This window comes from Siniperca chuatsi, linkage group LG3 (assembly GCF_020085105.1).
Source record: "Siniperca chuatsi isolate FFG_IHB_CAS linkage group LG3, ASM2008510v1, whole genome shotgun sequence".
NCBI classification, from domain to species: Eukaryota; Metazoa; Chordata; class Actinopteri; order Centrarchiformes; family Sinipercidae; genus Siniperca; species Siniperca chuatsi.
In genome coordinates, this window is record NC_058044.1 from 4,505,691 (window position 1) to 4,519,535 (window position 13,845).

The following is a 13,845-nucleotide window of genomic DNA, read 5'->3' on the forward strand; positions in this document are numbered from 1 at the left end:
CAGGACCAAGGACAGCATCAAAGTGCTAAAGTGACCAAAGTTGGTGTTTTTTAATGTTCTTTAACTCAATTGTTTTTATTTTCATTATGTACCTATAAATAAAAATATCTCAAATAATCAGTTTAAAAGGGATTTTCTGGCCATTGTGTTTTTATGGGTTTCACTACCCCCACCCCCTTCCCAACTCCACCACCACCTTCATTTTCCTGTTCTGGAGAGGTGACAGCTTGGTCGGTTTAGCCCAAGCAAACAGCTTGCTGAATTGCATCAAAGACGACTCAGATGCCAGAGCCAGAATGACAGACGGCTTGGAGGAGAAGGGAGGAATGAAGGGAGATAAAAAACCTCTTTCAAATTGTCCTCAAAATAACAGTACGTCCTCACAAGAACAAACACTCTCCCTACTCTCAGATGAAATGTTGGTCCAACTTAGTTTATTGGCAACATCTTTTTTTTTCATACATTTATCAGTTGAGAAAATTCTACAAAAACCATTGTCTTATAAAACAATTTTGGAAGTTCACAAAAAAGCTCAAAATCACATGGTCAAGCCAAACACAAGGCCGATATGTTCTCCCAAGGAATCCCATTTGAGCAGAATTTAATTGTTAGATTTGGCTTGGTACAGGATTACATAACTGTCTGTACTGTCAGATGGGGGATGAAAGTAGGGACAATGGAACTACTGATCAAAAATAATCATTCCTATACATTCCTCAACAGATACTGAAATAACCCAGCTCTCCTTCAGCTGGGAGGATCCCCTGAAGTCTTTTAGAGACCAAAAGTGGCCTGTGAGTCATATTTTGGGAATCAGTTTTTCACCTTCAGCATACTGTAATCCACATTCACTTACAATTTCTTGTATATGAAATATTATATTCGACCAGATTTGACAAGTTTCGCCTGACGTTTATTCTTTATAACAATTATAAGATTACATTTTGAGTCACTCGGGCTATAGGTAAGGCGAGCTGCCGTACCATGCCGTACTCAACTGACGCCCATACATCTCCGTCGTGCGCTATGAGGAGTGGGTTGGAGTGGGGGAGGCTCCGGGGAGGCGTCGTGCGCTGCAAGACTTGGCCACGGATCTCGGTTCCCGTCAGACTGATCAGATGCTCAGTGCGCGGCTCAACCCCGACGGCTGACTGAACGCAGGAGAGCCGGAGAAGTGCTCCGCTCGTCGGGTTTCTTCGTTTCCAACGCTGATCTCCACGGGAATATACAGCCTCCGGACCTACTGCGTGTTGGCTCACGTCCCCCTGGGGGGTCGAGGGCGAAAAGAAAAAAAAAACAGAGAGGGAGGGATAGGGAGAGAGAGCTAGAGCGAGAGAAGAGACGCTGGACTTGCTGTAGCTCTGCGGGGCTGGCCGCCTCTCTCTGGTTCGGGGAGCCTCGGGGGCGATGCTGCTGGGCGGGGATGGTGCACGGTTTCTGTCCGGTGGCGGAGAAAATGCGAGCCGCTGCTACAACACACCAGCACCGCCGCCGTCGTATTTTCTGAACAAGAATTGATGATGGTGATGATGCTGCCTCCCCCAGTGGTCTTTTTCTGCTCCTCCGGATCCTACTCGTCCGGGATTCTTCTCCCAGCCTTGGATTATAGATGATTGTTGTGGACATTCTTTTTCTTTTAACTTCATCAACAAATTGTTTTCGGGGGGAAGTGGGGGAAGAAATTGGTAGATTGAGGACCGGTGTATTTTCGTCTCCAAGTGCGCGCAATCACGCCCAAAATCAGTGACCGACGCCTTCGTGAGGAGGAGGGGGAGAAGGAGGAGGAGGGGGGATGCCGCACCGTCCATCACCAAATATCAACAAATGTCACCAGGCTCGGATTTTGGGGAAGCCCCCCTCGGTTGGCGTTTGCGTGTAACCCGAGTGGCGTGGTGGCAGTGAGAGGTGGCAGCGGGGATATCTGCCGTGCCACATCAAACATTGCGGATATATGGCACAAGAATAAATGAATTATTAAAGATTTTACTCTTATCTATTCCTATTTTTATCTCGCGAAAAAAAGGGGACCTACGGTGGGGGAAAAAAGACAACTGCAGATCCTGTCAAGATGCACTAGGCTGTTGAGAGGGAAAAAAAGACGCAGTCTCCAGCTAGGGTAGCCTACTTAGTGGAGATGATTGCAATATTTATTTAAACGCACAGCTATGCATCCTTATCGCATGTATGTAAGGTGATCAATTTGTTTGCCTATTGGAATGCAAGAACCGGCTCACTCCTGGAGAGGTTTTTCCCGACCAAAAATAAATAAAAACAGGATCCCTTGCTTTTCGACGGAGAGAAAAAGCTGATGCTCTGACAAGATCTAACATTTTTGACAGTTTTCTCACCCGCCAATAAAACCAATCGTGTTTTTTTTTCTGTCAGAGAACTCATTTGAAAGAAATTACATAAATATATCGCTCTATTTGCCATTCATATTCCAAACACACGATCAGAGACACCGTGCGCTTTCCCTCTCCCTCTCTTCTCCCTCCCCTCTCCTCTCCTCCTCCTCCCCTCCCTCCCTCCCTCCCCACACAAATGGAGGTATCTTCTCGGCGCTGAAGATCTGAGAAGGAGACACAGATAGATAGAAGGAGAAAGAGACAGAGATAAGCCAGAGAAGGAACCGGACCCAACTCCATTCTGCATGTGTGTTTGGAGCCGAGGCTGATGGGGTGGTGGCATGTGGAGGTGTCACTCTGAGGTTCCCCCCCGGCTCCTTCCTAACCTCTGGCGTTTGGTGTCTGCAGAATGGCGCGTTTTGGAGACGAGCTACCCAACAGGTATGGAGGAGGAGGAGGAGGAGGAGGAGGAGGTGGTGGCGGTGGTGGCGGGGGTGCCGGCGGACAAGGGGGGCCCGGCCGCGGCGGCAGCAGGCAAGGGGGGCCCCCCGGAGCGCAGCGGATGTACAAGCAGTCGATGGCCCAGAGAGCCCGGACCATGGCCCTGTACAACCCCATACCCGTCCGGCAGAGCTGCCTAACGGTCAACCGCTCCCTCTTCCTCTTCAGCGAAGACAACGTGGTGAGGAAGTACGCCAAAAAGATCACCGAATGGCCATATCCTTTCATAAGCAATGCCGAGCAGACTGCCAAGGTACTGTGGTTGTGGTGTGGTGTGGTTGGCGAGGTGTGGCCTAGTGTGGTGTGGAGTGGTTTGGTGTTGAATCAGCCAACACCTGCAGGATGAAAGTTGTGGTGATTTGCAGTGTGGAGTGGTGTGTTTTTTAATTTAATGCCACTGTGTGATGTTTTTTTCTTTCTTTTTTTTGCAGTGTTGTGTTTTGCAATGTTGTGAGATGTTTCATGATGTGTTTTTTTTTAAAAGGTGTATGGGATGTGTGCGTTGTATGGCTTTTGCAGTGTGCTGTTGATTGATACATGACAGAATACATGATGCCTCTTCACTCTCACTGCTGTGTCCAACCCTGATGGCCTCAGGCTCATCTGATAACTGACACTGATGGAATGAAAGATGATGTTGTAGATGATGGCAGTTGTCATGACACCAGCAATCACAACGTTGATGCTGCTGGTGATTAAGATGCATCTTGAATACAGCATTTAGCTCGAACCTGTTAGTGACCTGAGTGTGTGTGTGTGTGTGTGTGTGTGTGTGTGTGTGTGTGTGTTGGGGCTATAGTTGTAGTCAGAGCTGAGTGCTGATGTCAGCATTATGAAGGCTTAAGCACCATGCAACCAGAAGGGAGAGGAAATGACTCTCTCCCCTCTAATTACTACTGACCATATATGGGCAGCCTGTGGCTTGTCCTACAGGAAGGCAGTGGAAAAAACTGTAATTGTCAGGACAGGTGGGCTACTGTTAGAACCTGGAGTACTCTTATCTCGCCTGGCCTCATGTCAGTTTTTTCTTGGTTAGAAGAAACAAACCTGCTAAATCCAATGTACCATGTGTTTTTCGGCTTATTTGTTGCTTGGTGATGTATTTTCTAGTAGTTTTAGTTATTAGATGGACAGTAGAAAGCTGAACCGGGGGTGTTATAATTACACCGTTAGCATCTTAGACCCGTATACCACCAGAATACCCCAGATGGCATAGTTTTTAGATTCAAGTGGATAACTGGCCATATGTAGACAATGTGACATCACAAGTCAGCCGCTGCAATAGAGTTTGATAGCAGAAAATGTAAACACATGGCCGGATTAACTTGCTAGAGGACCACAGATCAAATTGTAAGCTGTGGGCCCCCATTTCCCCTCCGACACTCTGTGCATGTACCCTGTCACGCTCAAATACAGCAAACACAGCAGAGCACACAATAGGGCTGAAATAAATGATTATTTTCATTACTGATTAGTCCACCGATTATTTTCTCAATTAATTCATTAATTGTTTGTTCTTAAATGTCAGCAAATTGTAAAAAATGCCCATTACATGTAATGTTTTCAAATATATTGTTTAGTTCGACCAACGGTCCACAACCCATAGGTAATCAGTTTACTGTTATAGAAGAGGTTTCAGTCGTAGTCATCTGGGCACTGTTTTCAGAATCAAGACGTTTCGGCTCCCATCCGGAAGTCATTCTCCGTTCTGAAAACAGTGTCCAGATGACTACGACTGAAACCTTTTCTACGATGGAACACTCCTGGACGAATGAGGGACTACACCGTCTTATTATAGAAGACAAAGAAAATTTAGAAGAATAAGAAAAATGTTTTGGTGGCAGAGTAGTTGATTAATTCATTAATCGAATAATCGTTGCACCTCTACTGCACAGCTTCTTGACATTTTTTAAGGTTTTATTTTTTAGGTAGTTTGTTAGTGCACAGTGGAGACAGATAGGAAACAATGTGGGAAGAGAAGTAGGGTGTGACCACCCCTGGTTCTAATCCTATAATGACTCTCAGTCGGATTCGAATCGGGGGTGGTCTTTAAACTACATTCTGATGCACACAAGGCCCCTCTACAAGATGGGGCTCCAAAATTATATAATAATTAAGGACCTGTCTTGAAGTGTTTATGCTTCAGTTGAATTTGTGCTTTTAAAGGTGTATATTCCTGAACAAATGTGCAATCAATCAAATTGCTACAAGTCACTTTTAGAGCCCTTAGAGGTCTGAGGCACAGGGACAGTTGCTCACTTTGTTGGTAATCCAGCTTTGGGTGAAGATCAAGTTTGTGCACCTATCATGTTCTGCTATTTTGGACCAATGTCTATCAGTCACAATGGGAGAAATCTTTGATGAGGCAGTAGAATCTTCATGAATCCAGAAGTCATGTTGTGTTTTAAGAAAAAATTAGTAACACTCGATTTCGCTTGACTTGAAAAGCTCTTGACTATCCCGACTGATTTCCTTATCACTTTCTCTACCTGCATTGTAAACAACTAAATGTAACAACAGTCTGTTGCCTGGGGGCTTTTGCCAGGCATTCTGGGGAATGTAGGAAAATTACCACCCATAGTAGACATACTTGAGAGATGAGTGAATGTTATCATTTACCAAAAAAAGGAATTTATAGCACTTTATCACATGATAACTTCCAGAAAGGATTGGATTTCACAGAATAATGTGTTTATAGTAGTCTTTACTTAAACCACCAACCAATATGTGTTAGTGGTGTTGATGCAGAGACATATTCAATGACTGCGGCTGGTCCGTGCATGCTGACAGTGTTAGAGGGTGCGGTGCCTCCCCTGTGGGTAAGGTGTTGTTACAGTACGACAAAACTCATGAAAATTTCCTAATTTAACATGGAATGATCAGTCACTTCAGCCACTTTAATTGTAAATTAGCTTTTATACACAGATTTCAACTCAAGACTGCTTCACAATTACAAGAATAAAAGACAGATAAAAGATAAGAACAGGGAAAACTGTTACATACCTAAAAGTTTTAAAACAAGCAAAAGTAGTTTTCCGTTGATTTCCTTTTAGTGTGTATAATATCATATAGTCTGAGGCTTGTACAGTACAGGTATCATCTACAAAGTTTGGCCCAACAGTACAAGTTTACGTGACTAAAAAATGCAGTTGTGTTTTCCATAGAGGCAATTAATATGGGAAACAGATTTAGAGCTCCTGTTTCCTGGTGCCAGAACAAACAATCCAACTAACGCTTACGTCGACAAAGAAAGATAAGTCAAGCATTTTTTTCAAACGTGATATAAAATATCCAAATGTCACCTGATAATCATTTTCCAACTGAAACGTTTTGAGACCAGTGTATGTTTGAAAAAAACCTTTATTGGAAGAGAGGGACTGCTGTATTTTGAGCCTTCATAAAAGTTCTTCACAACATTTAATCAAAGCCAACCTACTGTATGATGAACTTATAAAGGATCGATAGATGGCCTGTTATTGGAACATAAAGTTTGCACACATATACCAAATGTGAAATAAAATCAGATGCAAAATAAAATAAACCAATTAAAAGTTTAAACAAAGATAACTAAGTAGATAACTACTTTACAATGACAAAACAATGTGTGAAAATAATCGAACAATCTTCCTTGTGACTCATCTCATCAAGAAACCAGGCAACTTGTAATGAATCTGATGGTCATTAAACGATCACTTCCACGAGAAATGTGAATTACAGAGAAAATGTGGTCATACGTTGGCCTTTAATGGGTTAAACAATGAGGACATAATGAAAATCATAGTCTGTGCAGTCTCACCTACTGCTAGTTTTCTTTTATCTGAGTCAAATATAAAAACAGTTTATTATGTTTACTGGCAACTATCTTTTTTTTTCAACCCAGGAAGTGTGATGTTTTTTATACATCATTAGAGAGGAGGTTGTGTTGGATGCTTGGTTGTGCAAAGGATTTAGGTTTAGGCTACTAAAGCCTATTTATAAGGTTTGGGAAAGAACATGGTTTTGGTTGCAAATGTCAACGCATCTCGTCTCCTACTTTAGTTGGCATTATCTTCACCTGGTCAAACCGAACAAGTAGTAAACACACTCATTATCCTGTCCAAACATTCTGGATATGGAAGCAGCCTCAGAAACATCAGCATAAAACAGAATCTGTACTGTTTTTACTCGAGAAGAGTTTTATTGCAAAACAAATTTAAACAAAGATACTCTATAACAAAGATAACGCATTACAGGCAGCGCCAATGGTATGAAATGGTATACACTTCTTTTCACCGAAGTGGGCGTGGTCGACTCTCCCCAGTTAAATAATACTAAAAAGAATAGTATTTTTAAGCAACGAAACACAAGTTTTATTTCAGTTTTAATTTTGAATTCATTGTGTATAAGTCTCTTTAGATTTCTGTTTATCCGGTTGGAAAGCGACGTCGGCAGCACTGCAGTGAAACCAGACCGACCTTTAGAGAACAGATGTTGCCAGATCTCGCAAGAGTGTGTGGTTGAGACAGAGACAGGTCTCGGTCAAAGCTAACTTTCTCCTGATTTGTTTGTCTGAAAAATGCCATTTTAGTGTCAGAATGTTCGGAAAATATGTGGCTTGTGGAAAATGGGTCCAATATTTACTTTGGTGACTATGGGGCGAAAGAATCTGTCATAATCTGTGCTCACATTCACTTCTCCCATTGGACTGAATAGAATCAAAACCTGCCGCCAGTCTCCTAAAGGGGCGGGGCAGTGGTGAAACCCACGTGACACAGATACAGGAAATGGCTCTCAAGTCAGTCATCTCCCTTCTAAACCATCTCTGAATTTAAAGAACATCTACTTCCTGATTTGAAAGCGAACTGAGCATATCCCAGCATGCCGCCATCTGTACAGAGTCAGGCTGTGCTGGCTGGCAGGCACTGTGGCTTCTTCCACCAGAGGCCCAGAGGACTTCATTATACCTCCCTCCCCTCCCTCTGCCTGCACTTCCCCATTCCCTCTCTCACCCTCTCTACACTCCTTTCATCTCCTCTTCTCCACTGCACTTCTTCCCCTGCAACTCTGCTTTAAATGTTCTGTCCTCCATCTTCTCTCTCTCCATCTCTCTTCTTCCCCGTTTTGTGTTTACTCATCTGTCACTCTCAATTGAATTCAATTTAGATACTGTAGTGGCCGTATTGTTTATCACAGAGTAGTGTACAAAATGAAAAAATACAATGTCCAAAATACATATAGGTGACAAATGAAAGGAAAAAAAACGACATAAAGTGTCATAAGCCAAGTTTCCATCCAAATATAGCACCAATTCTAACCAAATTTCTGAGGAGTTCGGCACATCGAGGTAAACAGTTGGTGGCGCCGATTCTCCAGTCGGATGCCATTAAACCATGACAGAAGAAGACGGCCCAACAAGATTATGCAATTATAAGAGTGCCAGTTAAACCTCTTATGGTGGAACACTATGTAGACGACATAATTGAAATATGACATTTATGTTTGTCTCATGTATTCATTTGAGGAACGTTACAGTCGGTCCACATATGTGATGTTTTCATCTGCCGCAATTTTTTGTCTCTTTAGTGGAGCGGAAGCTTGAGTGATGTTTAAGTCAAATGCTTCATCTAAGTCATGATTTATTTGCCAAGTCTCCTTCCATTGCGAATATGTTCCAACTATCTGGCGTTTCCACTCAGGTTTATTTATGCTCAAATAAAAAATGCACTTAAAAACAGGTGAATGGAAACACAGTTACGGGACTTGTTCCACCACAAGTCGCAGCTTTGAATTAAATATTTGATGTGTAATCATTTTTTTTTAATGTTAAATTCATACTGTACTATATAAGTGCATCTATCTGACCCATTGCATGCCCTGTTGCCATGTTGTCAGTAAAATTGGCTATTATTGTTCTTCCCACTAACACAAAATGGACAAAACTAGTATGCAATGCTGAACAGATAATCACGACACCAAACCATGTATTTTGGATTCAACACCATAGATAAATAGAAAAATCATTGATTAAGGTGGCAAGGCTGTTTTCTGGCTCTGTAAAATGCAATTGCCTTACATTAAAGTTATTGTGCACCAGGAAGGAATCACGTCAATTCTAAAACGTAGTTTAGAGTTAGGCTATGTGGGATCCATTCAAATGAATTCAATCAAGATACGTGTTGGTTCGAATTTGTTAAAACTTGATTTTTTTGCAAAGTGACAGCCCTATAGCATGGGATTCAAACCATTCAGTGACCCCTCGTGTCCTTAACGGAAGCATCTACATCTGTTATGTTTCTCCACTCATTTATTCAGGTTTTTGGCTCTCGCGCTCTCTCTGTTTAGTTCAATCCAATATGGTTTTCTCTCTTTTCTTCTCATTTCACTTTAGTTTACTTCAAATCTGCTTTATTGAGATAAGAACAGAAATCTATATTTTGTCAAAGCAACATAGTATCAAACAAGGTGATAGTATCAGTATATGCTGTATGCCTCTCTCTCTCTCTCTCTCTCTCTCTCTCTCTCTGACCATCTGTCCTGGGCGTTCGTTGTCTGTGTGAGTTTCACACTTTCCTGACTGGGTTCTGGCCACGCTGCCTGGTATCATGTGAGGGAAAGACAAGTGGAGAGAGGTAGACAGTACTTGGCAGCGAGCGAGAGAGAAGAGATTAAAGACAGACCCCTACCCCCCACCCCCACCCCCCTTGGGACAATAAGAAGGAAGAATGTCACCTTGTCTTAGTAACCTGTAACTGAGTAGCCCCCCCTCTCCCTTGGGTCAATCAGTGGTTGTAGAATTGCTAATTTTGGCAAATCTGATCCTGAGATAATCAGTGTGATGATTAAATTAACAATATGAGGGAACAAACACAAATACAAACTTAAGCAACAATCAGAATATTAATACAAAGTAAAGATGTGCAGGATTGGGCTGTGACTTATTATTTTTACTAATATGTTTTATAAATTCTTTATTGTATAAAATGTCTAAAATAGTGAAAATTGCTAGTTCCCGGAGCCCAAGGTAAGATCTTCATAATGCTTGTTTTGTTCGACCAACAGTCCAAAACCCAAAGATACTCAATTTACAGTGAAATCAGACTGTAAACAGTATAAAATATTCACATTTAATAAGCTGTAACCAGTGCATGTCATTTTTTTCTTGATAAATTAATTAATTACTATGAATCAGTTATTAAAATGATTATAAAATTTGGAATAATTTCATGTTGATCAACTAATTGATCAGTTGACTAATCATTCCAGCACTAATGCAGATTTTATTGATCTAATGGTGTGTGTGTGTGAATGAATATGAGTTCCAGCTAATTAAATAAGTACACACACACACACACACACACACACACTTGCTGACACAGATACAGATACATCGAAACAGACTGGTAGTCATAGAAACATGTATGTGACTGTTGAAATCATTTGATTCAACACTTCTGCATGCTTAAACAAACATATACATGATGCACTGACACACACACACACACTTGCTGACGGATCAGCTGGTGGCTTGGCTTCATCCGTCTGGTGTGGAGCAAGCAGATCCGTCCAGATCAGTCACGGCTGACAGAGGCTCTGATAGCTGTGTGTGTGTGTGTGTGTGTGTTTGTGGGTGGGTGGGGGCAGGTGATACTGTAACACCTGTTCAGCAGGATCACTTACCTCAGGGGGCACGGCTGCATCCCAGCACACACACATGCACACGCACGTACACACACACACATAAGTGCAGCCCAGTGGTTGGCAGAAAAAGCACCATTTGGGACGTTAACGCTCCAGTGTGCAATCTATCTCTCTCTCTCTCTCTCTCTCTCTCTCTCTGATCAGTGTGCATATAAATGTTTTGAAGTTTATTTGAAAATAATAAATACAATTTTTATGAATTCTATCCATCCATACATGTATAGGTAGATATAGTTGTCTCCCTCTTGGATACAGCGTCCTGACAGACAGTCAAGCACCATAGTAATGGTTGTTTTGACAGAACTCTACTCCAGATATGTGATCCTCACAGTCAATTCCCTCAGTGTGTGAGTGTGTGTGTGTTTGTCTGGATCTCACTATGGTGAAATGTGATACCCCTGCTGTCCTCTTCTCAACTCTGTGTGTGGGCTGCCACCGCTCTGTGTGTGTGATGTCTGTTGTATATTATATACAAGTGTGTGTTTGAAGAGGTCAAGACAGGGAAAATCATTGCAGAAATTAACAGAAAGAAAGTTTAGCTTTCCGATGTAAATCCAGAAGACAATGATGTTGCTAAGTGCGCGTCCTGACGCAATGCAAGAATGCAGTAAACTCACTATTGTCCGGGGGGTAATGCTACATTGTGAACAAAAAAATCCATGTTGCAATAATATATAATAAACAAAAGAAACCTTGCTTCAGCACACAAGTTTTACCCGGAAGGTTTCGGCAGTGCACCAGTTGTTGTGTATCAGCTGTAGCATGCTAGTCAACTTAGCCCGGTTAGTCAAGCTCATGTAGTATCGCTGCTCAACTGCATGGGAGCATTATGGTTTCCCGGATAGTTACAGTGAACATGGACACAGATTAATGTCAAACTGTATTCCAACATTGTTCAACTGAAGTCGGGTTTGTCTGTGGAAACACTTCAAACATGTCATTTACGACGGCATCACCCGAATGTGTCAAATAGCGTAACGAGACAAAAACAGACGGACAGGTGAGTCCTTCTCCCCACAGCGTTCAGGCAGTCTCTCACTTCAGATTCGGGCTGTGCCAAAGTAATAACTAATGCTATAGGAGTGTTTATCTCTTCAGATATGAAGAGGAAAAGAGAAACATCAAGACAAAAAGGAGGCGAAGAGATGATGAGAAAGAGGGATTAGAGGGGTGAACCACCGATATGATATAAATGATGAATTTAAAGCTTGGCAGACACTGGACATTGTCTTAACTCACACTACATGTTTTAATCCTTCTTTCTGCACGGCCAAAACAGTTGACTTCTATGCTCACAGTGTACGGATCAATCGACCGGTCACGAAGTGGGTGCTCAAACTGAACGTAAACATTCATTGTTTTTTTTCCATTGACAATTCCAGTAAAGTTTACCTAACAAAATGCCGAAACTGATGTCACCCCAGCTGATTTGGCGGAAATGTGTCCCAAATAATAAAAACATTTGTTGGGGGCAACCAATTAGGGGTTAAAATCAGGCTTATTCCATACAGTGTCTGCCCAGCTCAACTGGGAAATTCTGAAGTTGAAGTGACTTGATGCAATTGCTTCACCAGAGAATTCTCACCACACTTCACTCGTAATTATAGTTTTTTTTCTCTAACAAACAAAAAATGAAGACAACCATCCTGCGAAGAACACTGGTGAAAACGATGGTCAGCGTCAGCTAAAAATGACATAACAGAAAAGAGTGAGAAGAGATAAAAGATTCACTAAGATTCACAATCTCAGATTGTTAGAAGTGGAGATTTTATTAACCTGGAACTGGATCCAAAACAGAACTGGTTACCAGAACCCTTACTAGAGATGAGAAGGGATATAGACAAAAAAAAAGAAAAGATAATGAGGCAAAGAAAGAAATGGGTGAAGAAAAGAACATATAGAAATGGCTAGGGGTTGAAAAATATATAAAAAAATAAAGAGGTGGAGAGTGGAAGAGGGAAACAGAAAAAGACAGGTTGAAAAAGAGAGCAAAAGCGAGTTGGGGAAAAGTAGAGAAAGATAGAGAGCAGTTAAGAGAGAAAGACAGAGCTGGAGAGAGATAGAAAGAGACAGAAATGTGGAGAAAGGAGGAGAATTAGAGAGAGGTGGACAGCCATAGTGTTTTCCCCCCATGTTGAGTCACTGATCTACATTCAATCTGCACTATGTGAATTATTGATTGGCCTTTAGCCAGCCTGTGCGTGTGTGTGTGTTGGTGCTGAGATGCTTTTGCTGAAAAGCACAGTGGTGGCGTTTTCTTTTTTTTTATTCTATTGATGGAGCGGGAGGGAGAGGTAGAATAGGGAGAATGGGACAGATTGATGCACATGCACACATGCATGTGTACACCCCATGCACACACACACACACACACACACACACACACTCATAGGCTTGCAGGCGTCCATAAACACACACACACGCCCGCATATACTGTATTCATTCAGCCACAAGTCCATTTACATTTTTCCGCTCACAGCATGCATGCACATGAAATTGCATTTGAATACACACACAAATGCACACACACACAGACACCAAAGAAACCAAGCTTTGAGGCAGGACTGATATCTAAGTACCAACGGGGAGGGGTTTAACACACACACGGGAGACTGAGCTTTTCTAAACCAACACCCCCATTTTACCAACCTGGATGGTTTCTTCTCTGGCCAGATGAACCAGGTGTCGTCTCATTCTGGACTCACCAATTTCCAAAAAAGGGGTATTTCTCAGTTTGTACATTTTGGCATTTTCTGAAATTTGGACTCAGCATTTCTTCAGTGCATGTTATTATTAGTTATTAGTAGGCATTGTTTCTGTGTGTGGGTAGGTTTCTATATTTGTAGACAATCTCATCTCTTGCTCACTTGTCTGCATCTCAGTTGTCCAAAAGATGTCTTAGTCATCTTCTTCTTAGTCAAAATGCATTATTCATTTCTTTTTTACACTCATATCTGGGCAATTAGAATTGATGGTCAGTTGTTGGTTTGGTTAAACCAGCACTGTTTCCTGTCTTGCTCATAAGTGCCTTTGTGGACCACGGAACATGCAAAAGCTTCCAGCTGGCCAAACTTTGAATTTTATTTATATCCTGGATGGTCTGTAGTGGAGAGAGATGAGGAAGATGGAAAGAAGAGAGAGTTATGAAATTGAGGGGGAAAGTACATGATGTCCTAAAATGTTTATTTACGTGCTCCATGCACAAAAACTGAGAGAAATCCATTTCCACAGCAGGAAAGGGTTGGGTGGAGGACAAACAAATACAAACAGGAAGTAGTTTGACACCAATACTCTCGGAGATCCAAGGGGAGAAGATAATTGG

At 42.0% G+C, this 13,845-nt stretch overlaps 1 protein-coding gene across 1 annotated transcript in view; it reads left to right on the plus strand.

The window, feature by feature from the left end:
- Positions 1-13,845, plus strand: part of cacna1ab (calcium channel, voltage-dependent, P/Q type, alpha 1A subunit, b) — a 196,399-nt gene that overhangs the window by 44,820 nt on the left and 137,734 nt on the right. The window contains exon 4 of the mRNA XM_044190125.1: positions 2,754-3,062. Coding sequence (XP_044046060.1) covers positions 2,754-3,062 — 309 coding nt within the window. The remainder of the gene's footprint in view (positions 1-2,753; positions 3,063-13,845) is intronic.